The sequence below is a fragment of the Pyrgilauda ruficollis genome, unplaced genomic scaffold (genome assembly GCF_017590135.1).
Source record: "Pyrgilauda ruficollis isolate IOZ18807 unplaced genomic scaffold, ASM1759013v1 scaffold62, whole genome shotgun sequence".
Lineage (NCBI taxonomy): Eukaryota > Metazoa > Chordata > Aves > Passeriformes > Passeridae > Pyrgilauda > Pyrgilauda ruficollis.
In genome coordinates, this window is record NW_024527933.1 from 1,128,664 (window position 1) to 1,147,821 (window position 19,158).

At 56.0% G+C, this 19,158-nt stretch overlaps 1 protein-coding gene across 1 annotated transcript; it reads right to left on the reverse strand.

Annotated features, from left to right (window-relative positions):
* Nucleotides 1-98: 98 nt before the first annotated feature.
* Nucleotides 99-16,969, reverse strand: EGFL7 (EGF like domain multiple 7). Its single transcript, XM_041483862.1, has 11 exons — nt 16,827-16,969; nt 15,394-15,691; nt 12,307-12,376; nt 7,328-7,493; nt 5,666-5,776; nt 5,407-5,519; nt 4,702-4,797; nt 3,326-3,490; nt 2,456-2,520; nt 2,022-2,178; nt 99-387 (listed from the first exon to the last, which is right to left on the reverse strand). The coding sequence occupies exons 4-11, from the start codon at nt 7,405-7,407 to the stop codon at nt 365-367; spliced, it is 810 nt and encodes a 269-aa protein (XP_041339796.1). The 5' UTR covers nt 7,408-7,493; nt 12,307-12,376; nt 15,394-15,691; nt 16,827-16,969; the 3' UTR covers nt 99-364.
* Between the last annotated feature and the right edge of the window lie 2,189 nt (nt 16,970-19,158).

Genomic DNA, 19,158 nt, shown 5'->3' on the forward strand with positions numbered 1-19,158 from the left:
CCCTGGGAGCTGTTATCCCAGGATAATGCTGAGGAAAAGCCAGGGGCAGCTAAACCCCCCGCCAGGGCACACACAGCCAGTCTGGCACAGCCAGGCACTCATGGCACGAGGTAAGGCATTTATTTGCTGCCTCTCCAGCAGGGAGAGGGCTCAGAGTCCAGTTTGGAAGGAACTGCGTGGCCTCTGGTGAGGTGAGCTGGAAGAGAGAACGATGGAGATGCTGATGGGAGCCCAGCCTTCTCCTGCCTTCTCCTGCCACCCTGTGCCTTCCTATGATGGTGTAGCTTCATCCCCATCCTGGGGCTGGAGAGGGTGATAAGAGCTGTGGATGCACTCAGCTTGCTCCAGATCCCCAGGCACTCTGCTAGAGTTCGTTCTTGCAGGAACCTGGGAAGATTAGAAAAAAAAAATAAATTCAGCCAGATAAATTCAGTCATTAGCCTGGCTTTGGTTTGTGACTTTCCCAGGCAAAACGAACTGACCTGAACCTCTGGGAATGTCACCCACACTTGCTGCTTTCCTTTTGGCAAATAACCCCAGGCTGGCTTCATCCCCCCACACTCGGGAGTGTCACTCTCACCTCCCTGGCATGTCACAGTCCTTGCCTGGGCCCTGTGCACAATGTCCCCAAATCCAGTGACAGTAACAGTCTGTGCTGGATCAGGGTAATTCAGACCTAGAGAGGCCAAAATCATTATGGCTTACAGAGCTCTGACCTGGTGCCTCTGCTGGTGGTTTAAAGAAGAGAAAATGGGTTTTTGGTCATTGCACACATCCCCACTGAGCAGTAAATTGGGGAGTGCAGTTGTAGGACAGCATTCAGTTGGGAAATGCTCCACCAGGCACAGGGATGGCTGAGTAACTCCATGGGATGCCCTGTGAGCCCCAGAGCTTGCTGGGGTATGACAGGACAGCTTTGTGTCCTACAGGGACCATGAAAAGAGACAAAAACAGGTTTTGCTTGCTGAGACAGACTTGGCAGAAATTAATTTCAGGACTTTGGAGTCATCCCTTGGAATGAATCCATGTTACCTTGTGATACTGCTCACATTTCTCTGTGCTGTCACTAATATGTGCAGGGCACTACTGGAAAACTCAGCCTGCTGGAACACTCAGTGGTTCTGGCAATTACCCCTTTCTGAGATGATTTTTAAGTGTCTATTTGCAGCTACTTTGTCTTCAGACAAGTTCTTTGAATTCTTTTTCTCTCTCAGCCATTACTGCAAGCACTGAACTGGGACTGAATATGCCCTGAACCAGTTTCTCCTGAGTCTTTCCAAGACTCAGCAAGCTGCCGTTGCACACCCCAGCCATGCCTAGTTTCTGGAATTATTTGATGGGAAAATGAGCTGCCTATCAAAATAAAAGAGTTTAGATGGTTGTGTTCTGCTTGGAGTGCAGGTGAGCACCACAGGGACACAAGGGGTGCTGTCCCTCTGCGTGGTGGGGACACCAGGCAGAACCTCCCCACCTCATTTCACACATGACAGCTCCCACTGGGGTCCCTCCCTCAGTTTGCTACTTCAGAGACCCTCTCTGGTGCCCTTACTGGTCTGTAAACTTCCAAAAGAAATGCCTAAACCTTCCCAGGCTCATAAATCTGCCAACTTCTGCACGCTCCCTAAACTTCCCTGATTGACTTTTTGGACTGTTAATTTTCTAAGAGTTGGGGGTTCTTTCCTAAGGACTGAGCTATCAGGAAGGGACAGCAGCTGTGAGGTGCTGCCTGCCACAGGTGCCCCACTGCTCCCAGTGCCTCCCACAGCCACTTTTCCATGTACCAATCCTACAACTTTTGGCTGCTACAAGGGCAGTCAGATGGTGCAGCCATAGAAACAGCTTTGAAATGAAGCTAATGGGCTGTTTGTGTTCATCCTTTATTAATTACAGGCTGCTGAGCTTGAGGCAGATCCAGATTAGCAGTGGCATATGTGTTACTGATCTCGCTGGCCCACGTCTGCTCCCCGTGGCCAGCATGGCTGCAGGGACATCCTTCCCCACTGCTTTTTCCAGGCACTTACAGGTCTCCAGCCGCTCTTCCAGGAAAGAGATCTGCTCGCTCAGGGACTCGATCCTGTCCAGCTGCTGGAGGGAGTGGGACAGGCGGCTGATGGGGTCTGCACCGACATCCTCTGGCGGCATCAGGTTGTGGAAGGGGGCCAGCACCAGCTGGAGCTTCTGCAGGGAGAAGGGGAGCTGTGAGTGCATCGCCCCCGGCAGCAGGACCACCGGGGGGATGCAGCACCCACCAGGGAGGGCTCAAGGGGCTGTGGTTGTGTTCAAAGGGCTGGAAAAGCCGTGGCGTGGGTGCTGCCGGCGGCTGCGGGGAGCACAGCTGGGATTGCTGCTGGGATGTTAAAAATAGAGCCGGGAAAGAGGGAAACCCTGGCTGCAAACAGCCCCGGGTGGGAGCTGGCCGAGCAGGAACAGGGCAAGGGGATGTGCTGCAACTCGCCTGCTCCAGCGCTTCCACTCTGCTCCTCAGGTCCTTCATTTCTTCCTTCATTTCACTGGAGGGACCTGAAAAAGTCACCGAGGGAATGCCAGTGAGTAAAAGCTCACTGCTGAGGTGAGGTGGAAGCTGCTGGGGAGGAAGACATGGCTGCAGGGCTGTGGCCAAGCTCTGCTGCTTTCCACCCCCAGGGTCTACCCCGCTGGGATCACCCCCCAGAGCATCAGCTGGACCTGCTGGCATCTAGTCCAGCTGCTAAAGGCACAGGCTGCTCCTCCTGCTGCAGCACCTGCAACGAAGTGGGGAGGGTTTCAGGCAGTGGGGCAATGCTTAAAGAACAAGAGATCTGGTGGATCCTGGCCTTATGTTGCCAAAAACCACCCAGCTCTGCCTTGTGCTGTGGTGGGCACAAGGGATTGTCCCTGCTGAGGGGACAATCCTGCACAGGGGTAGAGGCAGGTGGGGCACGTGCAGGCTGTCCCAGATGTTTGCTGGTGATGCCCGTGCTGGCCACAGCGCATTATTACTCACGGTACGAGTTTGAAGTGTCACAGCGCGTACCAAAAGTAATAATGGGCCGTCACCAGCGGCGCCCGCCGCTCCTCGTGGCTCCAGACCTGCCCTGCAGGAACGAGGATGATGAGGGAGAGAACAGACACATCCCAGACAGCTCCAGCCACAGCCAGGCCCTGTCACCCTCACAGATGGATTTGTGCTCAGGGGAAGTTGTTTGGGTGGGAGAAGCACTCCTGGGTCCGCGAGAATAAAGCTGAGGGGCTCTGGCTGTTGTCCCCTCTCCCATCTCCTGGGAGTGTTCTCTCAGCTCTCACTGCAGGCCCCCAGCAGCTGGGGCTCAATGTGGGGACAGGATACCTGTGTGGCTGGAGGTGTCTGTCCCAGGTGCTGGCACCAGGGGCTGGCAGCCCTTGTCATCGGCAGCCAGGCTGAAGCCGTCCCGGCAGGCGCAGTGGAAGCTCCCAGCAGTGTTGATGCACAGCTGGCTGCACCCGTGGCTTTGGCTGGCACATTCATCCACGTCTGGAACACAGGAACGGCTCAGTGAGGAGGGGATAGGGCGAGGGACACAGGGGGGCTGCAATGGACCCCAGGGAGTGCCCCCAAGTGAGCTGGTGTTTGTGCCAGGCACAGCTCTGGCTGTCTCAGCACCACCAGCGCCTGGGACAGCCCTGGAAAAACCTAGGCTAAGCTGGAGGGGTCTGGCCTCATCCCCTCCTCCTGCCCCCCCTACAACACAGCCAGAAGGAGAAGCTGTGGTCAGAAATGTCCCAGCTCTGGCCAGGCGGGCGCAGGCAGTGCTCGGCTCTCATCCCGGATTTACGGCCGGGGTTTTGGTTCCAGCCAGCTGTGGCGAGGAGCTATCAGCCTTTCAAGTGTGTACAAAACCCAGTAACCTCTCCTCACACGGGGGAGTTATTAAAGCTGTTCCCACAAAGCAGAAAGAGCTGAAGCTCTTCCCACGCCCGGGCAAATCTGTTTTAGGCAGTGGGAAAATCCTTTCCGTCGGAGCTGGAGCTGTCAGGATGGGCTCAGCCCTGCCTGGCCCAGCATGGGTCAATGCCACACGCTCCTCCTCTGCCTTACAGGAGGCTGGAAAGCTGGGAAAAGCTGGGAAATGCCATGGCAGGGGTTTGAAGCACTGGTGGGCACCACACTGCCTGATTTCTCCATGCTGTGAGGAGCACTGGGGCTGTTCCTGTGACATCACCAGGCTTCTCATCCACCCCCAGATATTTTTGGGTTATGGATTTTTAGTCTCTGCAGTAAAAGGGAGTTTTAGTTTACAGCAAGAGCCTGGGAGGGATGATCACAAATGAACACAAATGAACACAATCCCAGGCTGGCCCCACAAAGGCTCTGTGCTGCAGAGAGGCTCACAGCTCTGCTCACACTGACCCAGCACAGAGCAGCAGGCAGAGAAAATGGGGGTGCCAGAGCTGCACAGGAGGGAGAACTGAGGCAGCCAGAGGGAGGCCAGACCTCCCCTGGGAACCCCACTTCCCATCCTTCCCTGGAGCAAGTGTTCATGTGTGTGCAGAGGGACGGAATCAGACACGGCCCAAGGTCTGATAAGGTCTGACAAGGTCCTGTCCCCCCTGAGGGGTTGGTGTAGGGCAAAGGACACCCAGAGCCCCATGGCAGCTGGCATGCTCCCAGGAGAAGCTCTCCCAACAACAGCAGCAGGACAGGTATGACACAGGCAGCAGGGACAGGGGGGACATGGCCAGTACCTGTCTGGCAGGCTGGCCCTGTCCAGCCAGGGGGGCAGGAGCATCTCCCGGGGAAGGCGCAGCTCCCTCCGTTCTGGCACGGCTCCCAGCACAGAGCTGTGAGAGGAACAGCAGCACAGCATCACCCAGCTGCTCCGGGGGTCCCCAGCTCCCTCCCTGCCCCCTGGAGGTGTGCACACCCCAAAACACACCAGCACCACACAGCAGGGCTGAGCTGCCCAGAGGGAACAGGACTTAGGGTGGGTGGAAGGAAGAGGAAGAGGAGCTGGAAAGAAGCTGAGAGGCCTGAAGGCAGCAAAGATGGGAAGGAGGAGGGCAGCAGGCAGCAGCAGCCCCTGGTGCCACGCTCTGAGCTCACTGGGAACAGACTGGCTGCTGCTGTGGTTTGTATTTGTTGCCTCCTGAAAGTGTTTCTCATCCATTTCTGCTGATTTAGATGGGAAGGACTTGTTTTATTTATCCCCTGGTAACCATAAAGGTAATAAGTGATCCCAAAGGAAAAAGGCCCAAGAGGCAGCAGAGAAAAGCTGGGAATTAATCAGATATTGAACCACATTTGGCTGTGATGCTGCAAATTTAATTCAGGGAGAATCCACTGACAGGCAGAGGGTTGGTAAAGGAGAGATGTGGTCCTGGGGCTCCCTCCAGGGACATGAAGGGTCTGGGGACAGGCAGTGGCACCGGGGTGACCCAGCAGCTCCTTACCTCTGTTACAGCCCAGCGTGTGGCCGTTTGCTCTGCTCCATCCAGGACAGCACGAGGCCACGGGCTGGGGCAGCTGCCTGTACCTCTGCCTGTAGGCAACCCTGTAGATGGTCCTGCAAGGCAAGGCTGGGCTGAGCAGGGTACCCCAAACCCCTCTCCTGCTCCCACAGTGGCACAGGGCGCTCCCAAGGGCTGGGACCCCCACCCCTGCGGGTGCAGCAGGATCTCTGCTGCCCGTGGCACAGGCAGGTGGGCTCACCTGTAGGTGCTGCAGAGGCGGTGGCCCTGGCAGGTGGTGAGGTAGGGCTGGTACACGGGCTGCACGTGGGACTCGGCGTGGGCGCTCAGGCGGCTCGAGCACACCCTGCGCCTGGGCACAGAGGGATCGCTCAGTGCCGCAGCCAGGACACGGCCTGAGCTCCCCTCCCTGCTCTGGGCTAGTGGACAGCAGTGGCTGGTTGCCCCAGCGACCTGGGAAAGCCACTTCAAGCTGTTTCGGGTCAGTGACACAACTCTGGAGCGCTGTGAGCGGCGCGGGCGCTTCCTCCCCCGTCCCGAGGGAGCAGTTTGGACCCAGATTTAGGGATGATTTACTCACTACATTCATTGTCTCCCTTCCCCTAAAATCACTCACTTTCTGGGCGGATTTTTCCTTTCTGAGACTTTTGCATTCCTGAAACGGATGCCCCTGTGGTCACCAAGAAATTAATGATTTCACAGGAAGGGTCAGGCTCACCGCAAAAAAATTAGAGGTTGGATGAAAGGCACTCCCCAGCCTTCCTAAGATAAGTGTTATCCAGTCAAAAACTTTCCCAAGGTTAACAGCCAAAGTGGTCTTGTTTAAACATCCTTTTTTTCAACAACTTCCAGCCCAAGCAGGTCAGTCCCACTGAGGAACCCATCTACTTGTCTCAACCTCCCAGTTCAATTAGAAACTAAAATAAAAAGCCTGGGAATTAGCATGGACATCAGATGGTTTCCATTAACTCCAGAAAACTCCTCTCAGCCTCATGATTAATGTTATAGAAGATGCAATTTTTAAATGGCAATTGTTTGCTTTGTAAAATTCAGAACAAAGTTTTAGCTGCAGCCTCTGTGTGAGAGCGAGAAATTCAGCTGTGGTTTCAGTCTTGGACAGAATGTGAAAGGTTTCACACTGGAGGAGCATTTCAGTGTAAAAACAAACTTTGTAGAAAATGTGAGCTGTGTCTGGGGGAGGGTTTTGAGCTCCAGCTCCTCTCAGCTCAGGAAGAAACTGGGGCACTGAGCTCTGGGCTTCCTCAGACCCAGCAGGAGCTGAGCTGTGCCTGCCCAGGCTGTGCTGGATCCAGGGAGTCCTCCCAGACCCATTTCCCAGGAAGGGAAGGGGAATTGCTGGAGCTGCCAGTGCTGGGCTGGCAGGACCATGGGCCCCAGCAGCATCCTGGGGGGCACAAAGCCCAGGAGGGAACAAAGCCCAGCCCAGAGCTTCCCACACCTCTGTCCCTGGGTGTCCATCAGAGCTGGGAGCTGCATCCTCTGATGGAGCTGCATCCTTCAGTGACAGCTTGTTCACAAGGCTTGATTTGTGTGCTAGCAGGATTTCACACATATTTTCATGAAGGATATGCTTGAAAGAGACTGTAATAACTCCTGAACAGCTCAGGGCCTGATGAGCTTTTGACTCTCCTGGACAAAAAGCCCAGAGTGTCTTTGTGGCCCTGCACAGAGTTAAACAGAGCTGGGACATTTCCTCTGAGAGATGTTTTAGCTCCAGTGAGAAAGCAAACAACCAGCAATGGGCTGCTGAGCCTTGGGAGAGCTTTTTCCACCTCCTCACCACCCAGAGAGCCACACAGGGCTGTTCCCCCCCAGAGAGGACGTGCCTCACCCTGATGGGTGAAGAACACACCTGAGAGGTGCAGACAAAACAGGCTCTTACCCTGCCTGGGCAAAGCCCTCCGTGCTGCTGGTGCTGAGGATGAGGAGGAGTCCCCAGAGGAGGCAGCTGAGGCTCCACATGTCCCGTCCCTCCTGCAGCTCTGGGTCCTGCTCTTCTGTGGGATGTGCTGGCTCCTACTGCATGGCTCGTCCTTCCGTGGGGATCCCTGCAAGCAGGAGGGCAGCACTGTGAGAGGGAGGACATTTCAGGAAAAAAATTCTTCACTGAAAGAGAGATTGGGCACTGGAATGGGCTGCCCAGGGAGGCAGTGGAGTCACCATCCCTGGATGTGTTTAAAAACAGACTGGACATGGCGCTCAGAGCCATGGTGTAACTGAAAGGAGGTGTTAGGTCAAAGGACTTGATCTCAAAGGTCTTTTCCAGCCTAGGTCAGTCTGGGATTCTATGAGGTGTCCCTGCCCAGCTGGTGACACCCAGCAGAGCCGTGGGGACAAAGCCCTGGCAGGGTGGGAGCTGCTCCAGGCACAAACCCACCCTGCCCCGCTCATCCCATCACTGTGCACAATATTAACTCAGGAATTATCCTTGATTTACCCCGGGGGATGCCTGGAGATGCTCTCAGGGCACCAGGGGCTGTGTTTTGCCTCCAACTCGCTGCCAGTTCCAGGCAGCGAGGGCAAAACAATGGCCTGTCATTTCTTAATGCACACAGCATTGTAAAGCTGTGTTTTCCCACCACATTAAACACTGAAATCTGATCTTCTTCTCTTTAAAACACAAATTCGTGACAGGGAAAAGTGCTGCAAGGGCTGTATGTACCATCTGCAGAGCTGGCTCTGAGGCACAAACCCAGAGGTTTTGATTTTCTAGCAGAGGACAAATACAAAACCAGGCTGAAGAGGGTCAGTAACAATATCCAGTTGAAACAATATCTCATTTAAACAAACCACTTGGCCTCCGGATGGCAGCAGAAATAAAGAAACCCACCTTAAATATGCACCAATGAAAGAAAGAATTAAACTTTCTGAAAGGGGAGACTACACAACAAGAAACCTCCTTCTGAGACTGCAGATATGGTGAACTGCAAATCAACTTTCTAAAATCTCCACATGCTGTGGGGCAGGATTGGACTGGAAAATTGCAGTTTGATCCCCAAACTCCACTGGGAAATCCCAACTCTGAGACAGATTATTACAAACAACCATGGCAAATCTGCAGACCCTGCAGGTCTCCAAGCCCTTCTCAAGGCACTCAGGATCATCCTTTCCTTGGTGCAGGAGAAGAATCTGAGGCAGGGAGAAATGGAGATTCACATCTGGAGAGAAACCAGCCTGGTGCCTTCCTGCCCCTTAATATCAAATGTCAAATATCAAATATCCCAGCAGATTTCCATGCAAACCCAGCCCTGAGGATGGAAGGAGGATTTTGTTGCTTTGAAGCCTGCAGTCCTCCATTCTTCTTCAAACACTGCAATGAATTTAACTTCCTAATGAAGAATTTGTGGTACCTCCACCATCAGGAAAGCAAATCTTGCTTGTCCTGCAGAAAAGTTTTTTTTAAAAATAGAGAAAGAGCTTTCCCTTTCCCCAGTCCTCCTGGAGACATTCCAAGGACACTGGTGCTCAGACACACACCAACTCCCCTTTGCTCCATCAGCCAGCTTTTCCCAGGGCTATACTGGGACACAAAACTTCCCTACAATCCCAGATCCTGAAGTCTGGAAGTCAAACTCTGCCAACCATCTCCATCCTCCCACAGGATTCCCGTGGCTGCCATGGGAGCTTTCCTTGTGGGGACTGCAAGAAGCACAGGGCACGAGCCTAAAATACAGTTTGTTTTTTCACTTTGAACTGGAGCAGCACTGCCCTACCTCAAGGATCCCTCTGGGCCACAAAATTATGGTTGCTTTGTACCAGAAAAAGCTGTAAAAGTAGAAAATATCATCGTCTAGACTTGTCTTTTTTATGTGCTTACAAAAATCAACCTCTTTAAAGATGCTGAGGATCCTCCAACCTGTTGACGCCATCTATTCAATGCTTTTTTAAAGCACAGAACTTAGAGAAGAAAAAAATTATGCTCAAGGATAAATAAATACTTTTTTTGTCTCTGCCTTTTAAGCCTCTCAAACGAAGAGGTGAAACCCTGTGGTCTGACAAGTGAAATTATGTCTTAGGGGTCAGCAAACCCTCCTGGCTGACCACGTGCTCCTGCGAGTCTGGCAGTCCCTGTCCCACCAGCCAGAACCATTCCCAAAATTCTCCTAAATTCCCAAAACTCTGCTCTTTCCTCACCTGCCACAGCGATCTAGGGGACACACAACCCACGGCACAGGTGAGCAGCACTTTCTCCAGCTCTGCCCACGGAACCACGGCCAAAACTCCAGCTGACGGCAGCAGGAGGAATCGTGCTCTGGCTGCAGAGGGATGAGAGAATCCAGCCCCTGGCGAGGATGCCACGGCTCTCCCGGGACCTGGAGCTGCATTTTTCCATCAGCCCGGCCTGGTCTGCAGGGGAACCCGCGGCTCCAACCCTGGCCTGCGCCCTCAGAGCCAAACCCCGCCGGAGAGGCTCAGTGCCACCCGCAGGGGATGGACTGTCCTTCGCAGACACCTCCAGCCGCTGCCGGCGCTGCCTGGGATGCGGCACGGAGCGGGACACGGGCACGGTGACACCGCGGAGGGGGCTGTGACACTGTCCGCCGGGGCACGGGGACACGGGGGCTGCGGGGACAGCGTCACCAGGCAGGGACCGGCACCGCCGGGGGCTGCGGGGACACGGGTGTCCCGGGGGGTGTAGGGACACGTATATCCCGGGGAGCTGTAGGGACACGGGTGTCCCGGGGAGCTGCGGGGACACGGGTGTCCCGGGGGGTGTAGGGACACGGGTGTCCCCGAGGGGCTGTATGGACACGGGTGTCCCGGGGGGCTGTAGGGACACGGATATCCCGGGGGGCTGTAGGGACACGGATATCCCGGGGAGCTGCGGGGACACGGGTGTCCCGGGGGGCCGTAAGGACACGGGTGTCGCCGGGGGAAGGCGGGGACACGGCTGTCCCGGGGATGCTCCCGCGGCCGCAGCAGCCCGATCCCCGAGCCCGGGCCCCCCCGGCCGCCCCCCGCGCTGCGGCACCGAGCCCCGCTCCGCCGGCACCCCCGTCCCCCGCCCGTCCCCGCCGGGGATGCGGCCGGACCCCCCGGCCGTGCCGAGCCCCCCTGGCCGTGCCGAGCCCCCCCGGCTGTGCCGAGCCCCGGGCGGCGCCCCCCGGGACTCACCGGTGCCGGTGGCGGAGCCGCGGAGTCGCCGCCGCGCCGCGGCCCCCGGCGCATTTCCTCCCCCGGCCCGGGCCGGTCCCTCCGCCCCGGCCCAATGAGCTCCAGGCGGGGAGGAAAGCGGAGCCTCCCGGCCGGGGGGAAGCGCCGGGGCCCGGGGATCTCCGCCTGCCCCCGCCCTGCCGGTCCCCGCCGGCCGCCACCTGCCCCCGGGACACGGCAGCGCCGCGGAGCCACCGGGACCCGCGGGGGACTCATGCGGGGACAGGGCAGGACCCCCGAGATGTCCCGCCCGGGTGAGGGGACACGCTGCTGTAGCGTCCCAAACGTCGCTGATGGGGGCAGGATTGCGGGGACCCCTGTCCCGGGGGATGAGGAGCCTTACCTGTGACCCCAGGGCCGGAGGAGCCGCACGGGCTGCGGGACACGCGGTCCCCGGGCCCCCCAAAGGCCCAGCCCGGCTGGGTGGGCAGCGGATTAACAGCGAGAGATCGCGGCTCAGCCCCGGCCCCTCGCCCCGGGCTGCTCGGACTCCCCGCGGGGATGGTCCATCCCCAGGGCAGCGGCCTGGGCAAATTGAATTCTCTTTACTGAAAATGACTGTCCTGGTCCGCGCCCCCCACCACGAGCACAGAGGATTTTAGGAGGAGGCATCACCTCTCCCTGGGTTAGAGACCTGCTCCAGACCCTCCCGCTAATCCCCTGGGCTCATCCCAAAGTCCTGCAGGAGCCGGCGGTGAACCACCAGGTTTCAACAAATCATAAAGGATGCTTAGAGAATTCCTTGGAAGCCCCCCAGCTGCAGAGGGACTCTCCTGGGTGACACCCGGGGCTCAGCCCCGGCTGCCCAACACCTGCCCCAGGACAGCCCGAGCCCAGCTGCCTACAGGCTTCTCCTCTTAAATGCCCAGTTATTTATCAAAGCCGCTCGGTTTGTGCCAAATTGCCACTTGTTTTGTCTACATTTTTGTCTGGAAAATTAGAGCACAGAGGGTTATTGTTTCTCAAATGACTTAGGCGCCTGCCCATGCACAGAACCATTCTTAAAGATAGCAGGGATCTGATGTGCAAATGAATGGCAGGATACAGCCCCCTGGGAATATTTGTTCCCATTAAGCCCTGTACATTTTTTGAAAGCATGTAAGCATTTAAAGGAAATATTTACCAGTTCAACAATAATGGCTCCAAGAGAACAACTGAGATCACTGGCCCATCCCCTCTGTTTCCTCAGGGATATGCTGGGGCTGCCGGTGGAACTGGAGATGCCCCGGGCCGTGCTGCACCCTCTGGGGAAGCTGATGGGTACTTGGGGCTCCCAGTGTAAAAAGCAGCTTTGGTGGGATCCTCCCTGGGAAGGGAACAGAGGGGAATCCTCTCTGGAAGTGCTGGTGGAGATGGAGATCCCTCCCAGCAGCAGGGAAAGGTTTGCTGGTGCTGGGGGAAGTGCAGCTCTGTGCTGTACAGCATCTCACACGGGTTTGTTCACCCTCTGGAGCCATCCTACCTCTGGGGAATTATTTCAGTTCCCTTAATTTCATCAGCACAGGCAACTTCTCCCAAGAGCCTTGGAAGAACAGTAATTATCTTGTTATGCAGAGAGCCTTATTGGGTTTTTTTTCTGGTGTACAGGGGAGATTAACAGAGCCTGAATTATTGTCTAATAATTGCAAAATGCACGTGGAAGCCAGAGCTTCTCTGTGTGGCCATACTGAAAACACAGGATCTCATTTTGCAGCTGAGACAACTCACCTCACCCACGGTGCTCCATCACGTGTCCTGGGCAAGGGATCCTTTGCTTGAGGAGCATCTTGGTTTCTTTCTGTGAGGACAGAAAAAGCACAGGGTTACACTCCCCTTGTCAGGCAGACAGAGAGCAGTGACCCAGCCCTCACCCACCATGGAGCTGGTGTTCCCTGGACACTCCCAAAGATCCCTGCAGGCTGGTGGCCACGGAGCCCCTGTGGCACTGAGCTCACACCTCTGGTGTGCCAGAGAGGCACAGACACTGTCACACCCATGGCAGGGCATCAGGAAACCCATCCCATCCCACAGGGGGTGTTTTAGGAGCATCCCATGGCCCTGATCCTCCCTCACCTTGCTGTGATCCCAGCGGGAATCCAGGCAGAGCCACGGTGCCTTTGCACCTTTTAGGGCTGAGCAGGCTGGTGGATGAGCAGGGGCTGATGAGCAGGAGGGATTTGCTGAGCAGGATCTGTCCCCTCCAGCAGCTTTGCCAGTGCTCAGGGCTGGGATTTTCCAAGGACCCAGGAGAACAGCACCTGGCACACTCTCCCAGGTGTATCCAAGCTTACCCCCTCATTTGTGATCCCCTCTGCCCCTCCCCAACACTATTTTACCATTGCACTCTATTTTACCATTTACCCTCATTTAAGGACAGGCATCCCTCACTGCCCAGGAAACCTTTGCATGAATCCCTGGGATTCCAAGTGCAAATTTGATGGTGAGGAAGAGGATGGATTCATCCTTCAGCTCCTCAGAGGACACCACCACGCAGCACAGGACCGAGCCTGCTCCTTCCAGGGACCCCACTGGAGCCTTGTCAGCCACAGGCAGCCACTCCCCAAGTGCACTGAGCATTTTAAAATTCTGCCAGTATTTTAACTGCAGAAACTTTCCTTTCCAGTTCCATTTATTGGGTCAAATCTTTGCTCAAGCAAGTGCCCGTGTCAGCTGCTAAAGAGCTGCACACAGCCCATTAAAAGAGCATTTAATCCTCCTCTCTCAGGGAGGGTTCTGTGTCTTCTGTGCTAATATTCATTATGCTGGGAGGGAAATCCCGCAGGACAAGGCCTGGCAAAGTTCCCTTGGAAGCAGAGGAGTTATGCCAGTTCAGAGTGGGGGAAGATCAGATCTGTTGGCACTGTTAATGTCAGTGTGATGAGCTCCTGACAAAGGCAGCAGGGGATTTTTGGCTCCTGCCTGCGTGGCCGCCTGAATTCAAAGTCCTCCCTTGCCCCATGTTTTACATTTTTCCCCCACAGCTTTCTCCCTTGCACACCAGAAGTGTACTCCCACGACATCTAATATTAATGCTTGTCTCCAGGCCAGCAAAGAAATGTTTCTGCCCAACCTCCCTCTTGGGTTGAACAATGTCAAAACCTCCTTGTCTCCCACTGGCGTTACCACCAGCCCGAGCTGGGAGGGACGGCGAGTGCTGGCCCCGAGCAGATCTCAGGCTGAGCACCAGGCTGGCTGTGCAGGTGAGATTTTCACCCACCTCCCAATTTCCTAGAGCCTGCCAAGCCCACTGCACCTGCCTGGGCATCCAGCAAACCCCTGAGAGCACCCGTGGGGGACTGAGGGCTGGAGCTGAGGGCTGGGAGCACTTCCCTGTTTGCCAGGAGAGCCTGGAGGGTGGCAGGCATCTGGGGCATGAAGAAGGAAGGATTAACAGTGGAGAATTGAAGTCCCACATCAGGAACCTGCTCTTTAGAGAGGAGCACTTCCAGCCCCTCACAGAAAACAGGACGTGCCCAGGCACACGAGCTCTCCCCAAATGGAGTGCTGGAGTGACAGATGGATGGGGACACGGGCAGGAGAGTGACACACATACAGATGCAAAACTTTTCAGCCCCCACAAGCCGTGGCTGACCCCATACCTACGGTGCACAATGGGCTCTCACTGGTCTCCACGGGGGTCTGGCACAGAACTGCAGGCACTTGCTAAAGCAAAAGGGAATTTTTGGTGCTTCTCAAAAATAGAAAAAGGAGGAATGGCTTTTGCTGTTCTAGGACAAATTCTTCTGCCCAGGACTTCATGAGGCTGTTTGTAAACTTTACACTTCACTTTAAGCTTTGGAGCAGCCCCTGTTCTGCAGAGCTCTGAGGAAAATGACCTCCCACTATTCTTTTCTGGCCCATATTGTTCTCAGCTGCGTCAGCTGCACTCCAGCTATCTCAGTGGAAATCTAAGAGTCCACTCATGGCAGTGGGATAAAACCAGGTCAAACCAAGAAAAAGACTTGACCCATAACTCTTGCTCTTGTTGCCACCAGTGGCTCAGGACTCTGCATATTAAAACTGAGACCTGAGCCCCACAAAGTGATTTTTTTTGGCCTGAGTAAGGACTCACAAGCATTATTTGTCTCAGGACCAGTGTGTTATAACTTAAGGTGCCCATGGGGACAACCAGCAGCTGAGCTGGAGCTGTGCAAAAACAAATGCAGGAACATCCCATAGCCAGCTTTATTTTCCCTCACACGCACACTTGAATTTTTATTTACATTTAGAGGACACAGCAATGGCTGCAGTGTAAAAACTGGGAAATGATTCATCCCACCCAAGAATAAACTGAATTTTGCGGCTGTCTGTAAAATTTCCCCAGCAAAACCTGGCAGTGGTGCCCTGCCCCACTTTCCCAGTGAATCAGCACATGGGAAGTGTGGTGGGATAGCTGGAGCTGCAGGATGGCTCAGCCCCTCCACCATCCCAGGGAACAGCTCAGCAGAGAGCCTTTCACACAAGAAATTCTTGCTCTGATTATCTTTCTCTTCCAGGGGGAAGCTTCCAGCTGCAGGAACCTGCCCTAGGCAGGACAGGGATCCCGGAGCTCACTTTGGGAGAGAGGAAAGAACAGCTCTGATCCCCGCTTCTGTTTGCAGAGGCACTTTTGTTTTCCTGCCTGGTCTGGGACCTCTTTCCCGGTGTTTCTCCCAGCCCTCCTGCTGCTGGGGCAGGGGCAGTGGGGCGGGCTCGTTTACCCCAATTTGCTGCAGTTTGTAAATCTGCCTCCCCGGGGCCAGCCCCATCTGCAGAGCCGAGCCTGGGAAAAGGCTGCAGTGAGCCTCCGCACCGGATTCAGTTTCTCGTCCTTACCTCCAGGGAAACTCGGGAGAGCTGGAACAGCAGAGAGGGGGAGTAGCTCCATCGGCAGATCCCAGGGAAGGACAGTGAGAATCTGCCGGGGCAGATCCTTGTTTCCCACTGCTGCCCAGAGGTGAGGTGAGTTTTTGAGGATGCTCCAGCTCCAGCCACAGCGGCCTTCCACAGCCTCCCAAGCACTGCCAGACCTTCCCAATCCAGCTTGAAATGAATTGAATCACTGGCAAAGCCTTGTTGTTGCTTTCTGTGTTTGATTCTCTGCTCGGGGAGTTGGTTCCGTGAATGTTGGACCCTGGGGAAAAATATGCTGGGTTATTTCTACCAAGAGCCCCTCACTGGCGTGGTTCTGCTTCGTATTCCTGCACAGCCAGGCAGTGCCTGGGTATCCCAGCTGTTCCTTTATCCCAAAATACCCTGGGTGCCTCACTGGAAGCCTCCTGCCTGCACTGTGCAATGTCACAGACGAGGACAGCAGGACCCACAGGTAGCTGCAGACAGCATGAAAACCACCCAGCACCGTGGTTATAAATCTGGGAGGCTTTGCAGAGCTCCTGGTGTGCACACCCAGCAGGATCCAGGCTCGGCTGTTAGTCAGGACAAGCCTTGGTGGCAGAGCCAGGACAGTCCTGCCCACATCCCTGTCCTGCCCCACATCCCACCTGGGTCTGGGGTGAATTCAGCAACACACAGAGGAGAGCAGAGGGCAGGGAGCAGAGTGGGGAGGATGGACAGCCTGGTGATGTACCAGAGGTATCCAGAGAGCAGGCAGAGGGAAAAGGGAGGGAGTTACAGAAAGAAAAGAGATTAGCTAAGAATTTCCAGTTATCTCACAGGAATTTGTGCAAGTGTTTGCAGCCTCTACATGCACAGGAGGTAAAATTTACCCACTGCCTTCCCCTCCCCATGAAAACAGCCTGAATGCCAGTGGGGTGACTTAAAAATAACAGTGCTGGAGGCTGGGCTGGGCTCAGAGCAAAGCCCTGCTCAGCACGTGGCTGCCAGCAGATCCAGCCTTGCCGGGAGCAGGTGAGGCTGCCTCACACACCTGTGTGCTCCAAGGGATGTTCTGCACCCCTGTGTGCTCCAAGGGATGCTCTGCACCCCTGTATGCTCCAAGGGATGCTCTGCACTCCTGCTCACTCCGTGCTGGGTGTTCAACCATCCCCAAGGCTCCCAGCATCACCAGCAAGGCCAAAACCCACTCAGAGCTCACAAGGAGCTGTCCGCAGTGCCAGCTCCCCATCCCATCCCATCCCATCCCATCCCATCCCATCCCATCCCATCCCATCCCATCCCATCCCATCTGTCTTGGTTTGGAAAGACAGGTGTTTGCTAAGGAAGGCAGGAGCCTCCCCTGAAACGGAGAACGTGAACCACCACCCCCCTCCGAATCGCTGTAAATTTTACATTAAGGGGCTCTGTGGTACCTTGGGTGCCCCCCTGTCCCCCGCTGTGCTCCAGGTGGCTCCTGGTGGCCATCCCTGCCCGGCCACCCCGGCTCCAGCAGCCCCGTCCCGCTGTCCCCGCTGTCCCCGCTGTCCCCAGCCGCCGGCTGTGCACAGGCAGGAGGTGGCTGCCGAGGTGGAAGGGCGGCTTTTTATGCTTTTCTTCCTGTATAAATCAGGCCGGGGATGGACAATCCCAGACAGGACTTCCTGTGTGTGTTGTGAGCTGATAAGGGGCGCCGCGAGGAGAACAAACACGGCCGCCCCGAGGGGGAGAGGGGCACGGGGCGGGACCCCCACGAGCCCACCACGGACAGGAGGCAGCCACCAGTCCCTGGGGACACGGGGAGGGACAGGGCTGCTGGCCCAGGCTCCCTCCTGAGCCTCACACCAGGCCTGAGATGGCTGGGACCCATCCCAGTGGGACACATCCCACCCCATTAGGGCACATTTTGGCAGCTCCCACTCCCATTCCCCCTCAAAGGGGGACACTGGGGACCCCCCCCAGCACCAGGGACCTGTGCCAAGCATGGCAGGGTTGGTGGCCACCTCCTCAAGAGGGGCCACGTCAATGTTGACCATCATTGGAGCACCTTCTGGGGTATTTGTGACCCCCCGAAATTTGGGATACAAGGCTGTGCTCAGGTTGTTGTCACCTTGTCACACCGTGCCTGCGTTGGGAAAGAGAGAGGTGCGTGGTTTGGGCCACTAAACCTGCAGGGCATCACCTGACAGAGGTGTTCTCTTCAGGGCCAGGCAGCACAGAAGTGTGGAAACAACTGCCCTGATGCCCTAATTTTCAAGCCCATTTGTGTGCAAATTTGATAGTATTCCAAATTTAATCTCTCCGTGTGTGTGTGACCTCGGTTCTGGGCAGCCAAAGGAGCAACAACACAGTTTGTAACAGGATTTTGGAACTTCAGACTAAAAACAGGCGTTTTGGAGGGTGAGGGCTGTGGCAGTGGCAATCATTTCTCTAATCTCCAGACCCCCACAGCAGCCTGTGGGCTCTGCTCCTGTCCCAGCAGAGTGCCTGGCATGGATTTAGGGCCAGCCACGTGCCACCTGGGGTCCCCTGTGTCCCCAGCTCGTGCCGCAGCTCCTGCGCAGGCTCACGGGGAGCACAGAGCTACTCCCACCCTGATTCAGCAGAACAGAGCTCTGGGCAAATCCCCTGGGAGCCGCAAAATATTCCTGTGTTTATTTATATAAATGCATGGCTAAAGAAAGCCCCCTCTTGTTTTCCTTGGCAGAAAGGGTTTTGGAGGCTGCCCATCACCCTCCCCAGCAGCAGGTGATGGTGTGCCCTGTGTGTGAGTGCTCCCAGTGTGCAGCATTCCCAGCTGAGGGAATCTTTGGGAGCACAGCTGTCCCCGAAGCAAAAATGAGCTCAGTCTCCCTCTTTTCCTCTCAGTGATGGGTTTTAAGCAGCAGCTCCCCGTGGAAAGGCTCAGGGGTCACTGTGGGATGAGGGATCTCAGATGCAGGGCTGAGACCTCTCCCCACCATCCGCACACACACAGGCTCAGCCCTGCAATGCTGAACACCTCCTTAAAACTCTGCACCCAAATTTTATGCTCTGCAAGCAGCCCTGCCTGGCGCTGTGCCATCTGTCCTGGGATGAGTGGGGACACCATCACCCACCCCTCTGAGCCCACACGGACTGCAGGAGTGACATGGGATGTGTGGAAAACCCTTCCTGTTTACCCAGGGCTGGGAGCTGCTGCAGTCAGCAGGGGCCACACGAGTGGAGGGGGTTTAAATCTGAAACTGGGACGCTTCATCTTGTCCTCCCAGGGAAATCAGTGCTGGGGGAAAACCTGGGAGGCAGCCAAGGCTCAGTTAGGAGGGAAGGAGGGAGCCAGAGGGGGGTGGCCATGCCAGCTGTGCCCACACCTCTGCCTGCACCTCCCATTGTCCCCAAAGCCTCCTGCTGGCATCTCCAGCCCACCCCAAGGTGACCACAGGTGCAGGGGGACCCCCCAGAGCAGAACAGCCACTCTCCCTGTGCCGGTCTCTTGTTCCTCCTGGAAGTGTCCACTTCTCCAATAAAGACATTTTCCAAAGGCTCTGACACCCACAAGGCCTCCTCTCCAAGTAGCTGCTCATTAACACCAGAAGCTAATTGTTAATTAGATATTTGACATCACATTGCACAAGGAGCTGGTCCTGGTCCCATTTTCCAGCTGGGGGTGCAGGTGTGGGGGCTTCAGCAGCCCCTGGTAGGACCCAGAGGGGGCAGCTCTGTAGGACCAGTGACCCACAGAACTTTTGGGGTGCTCCATCCTCACTCTGGGGGCTCAGCCTCCCCTCC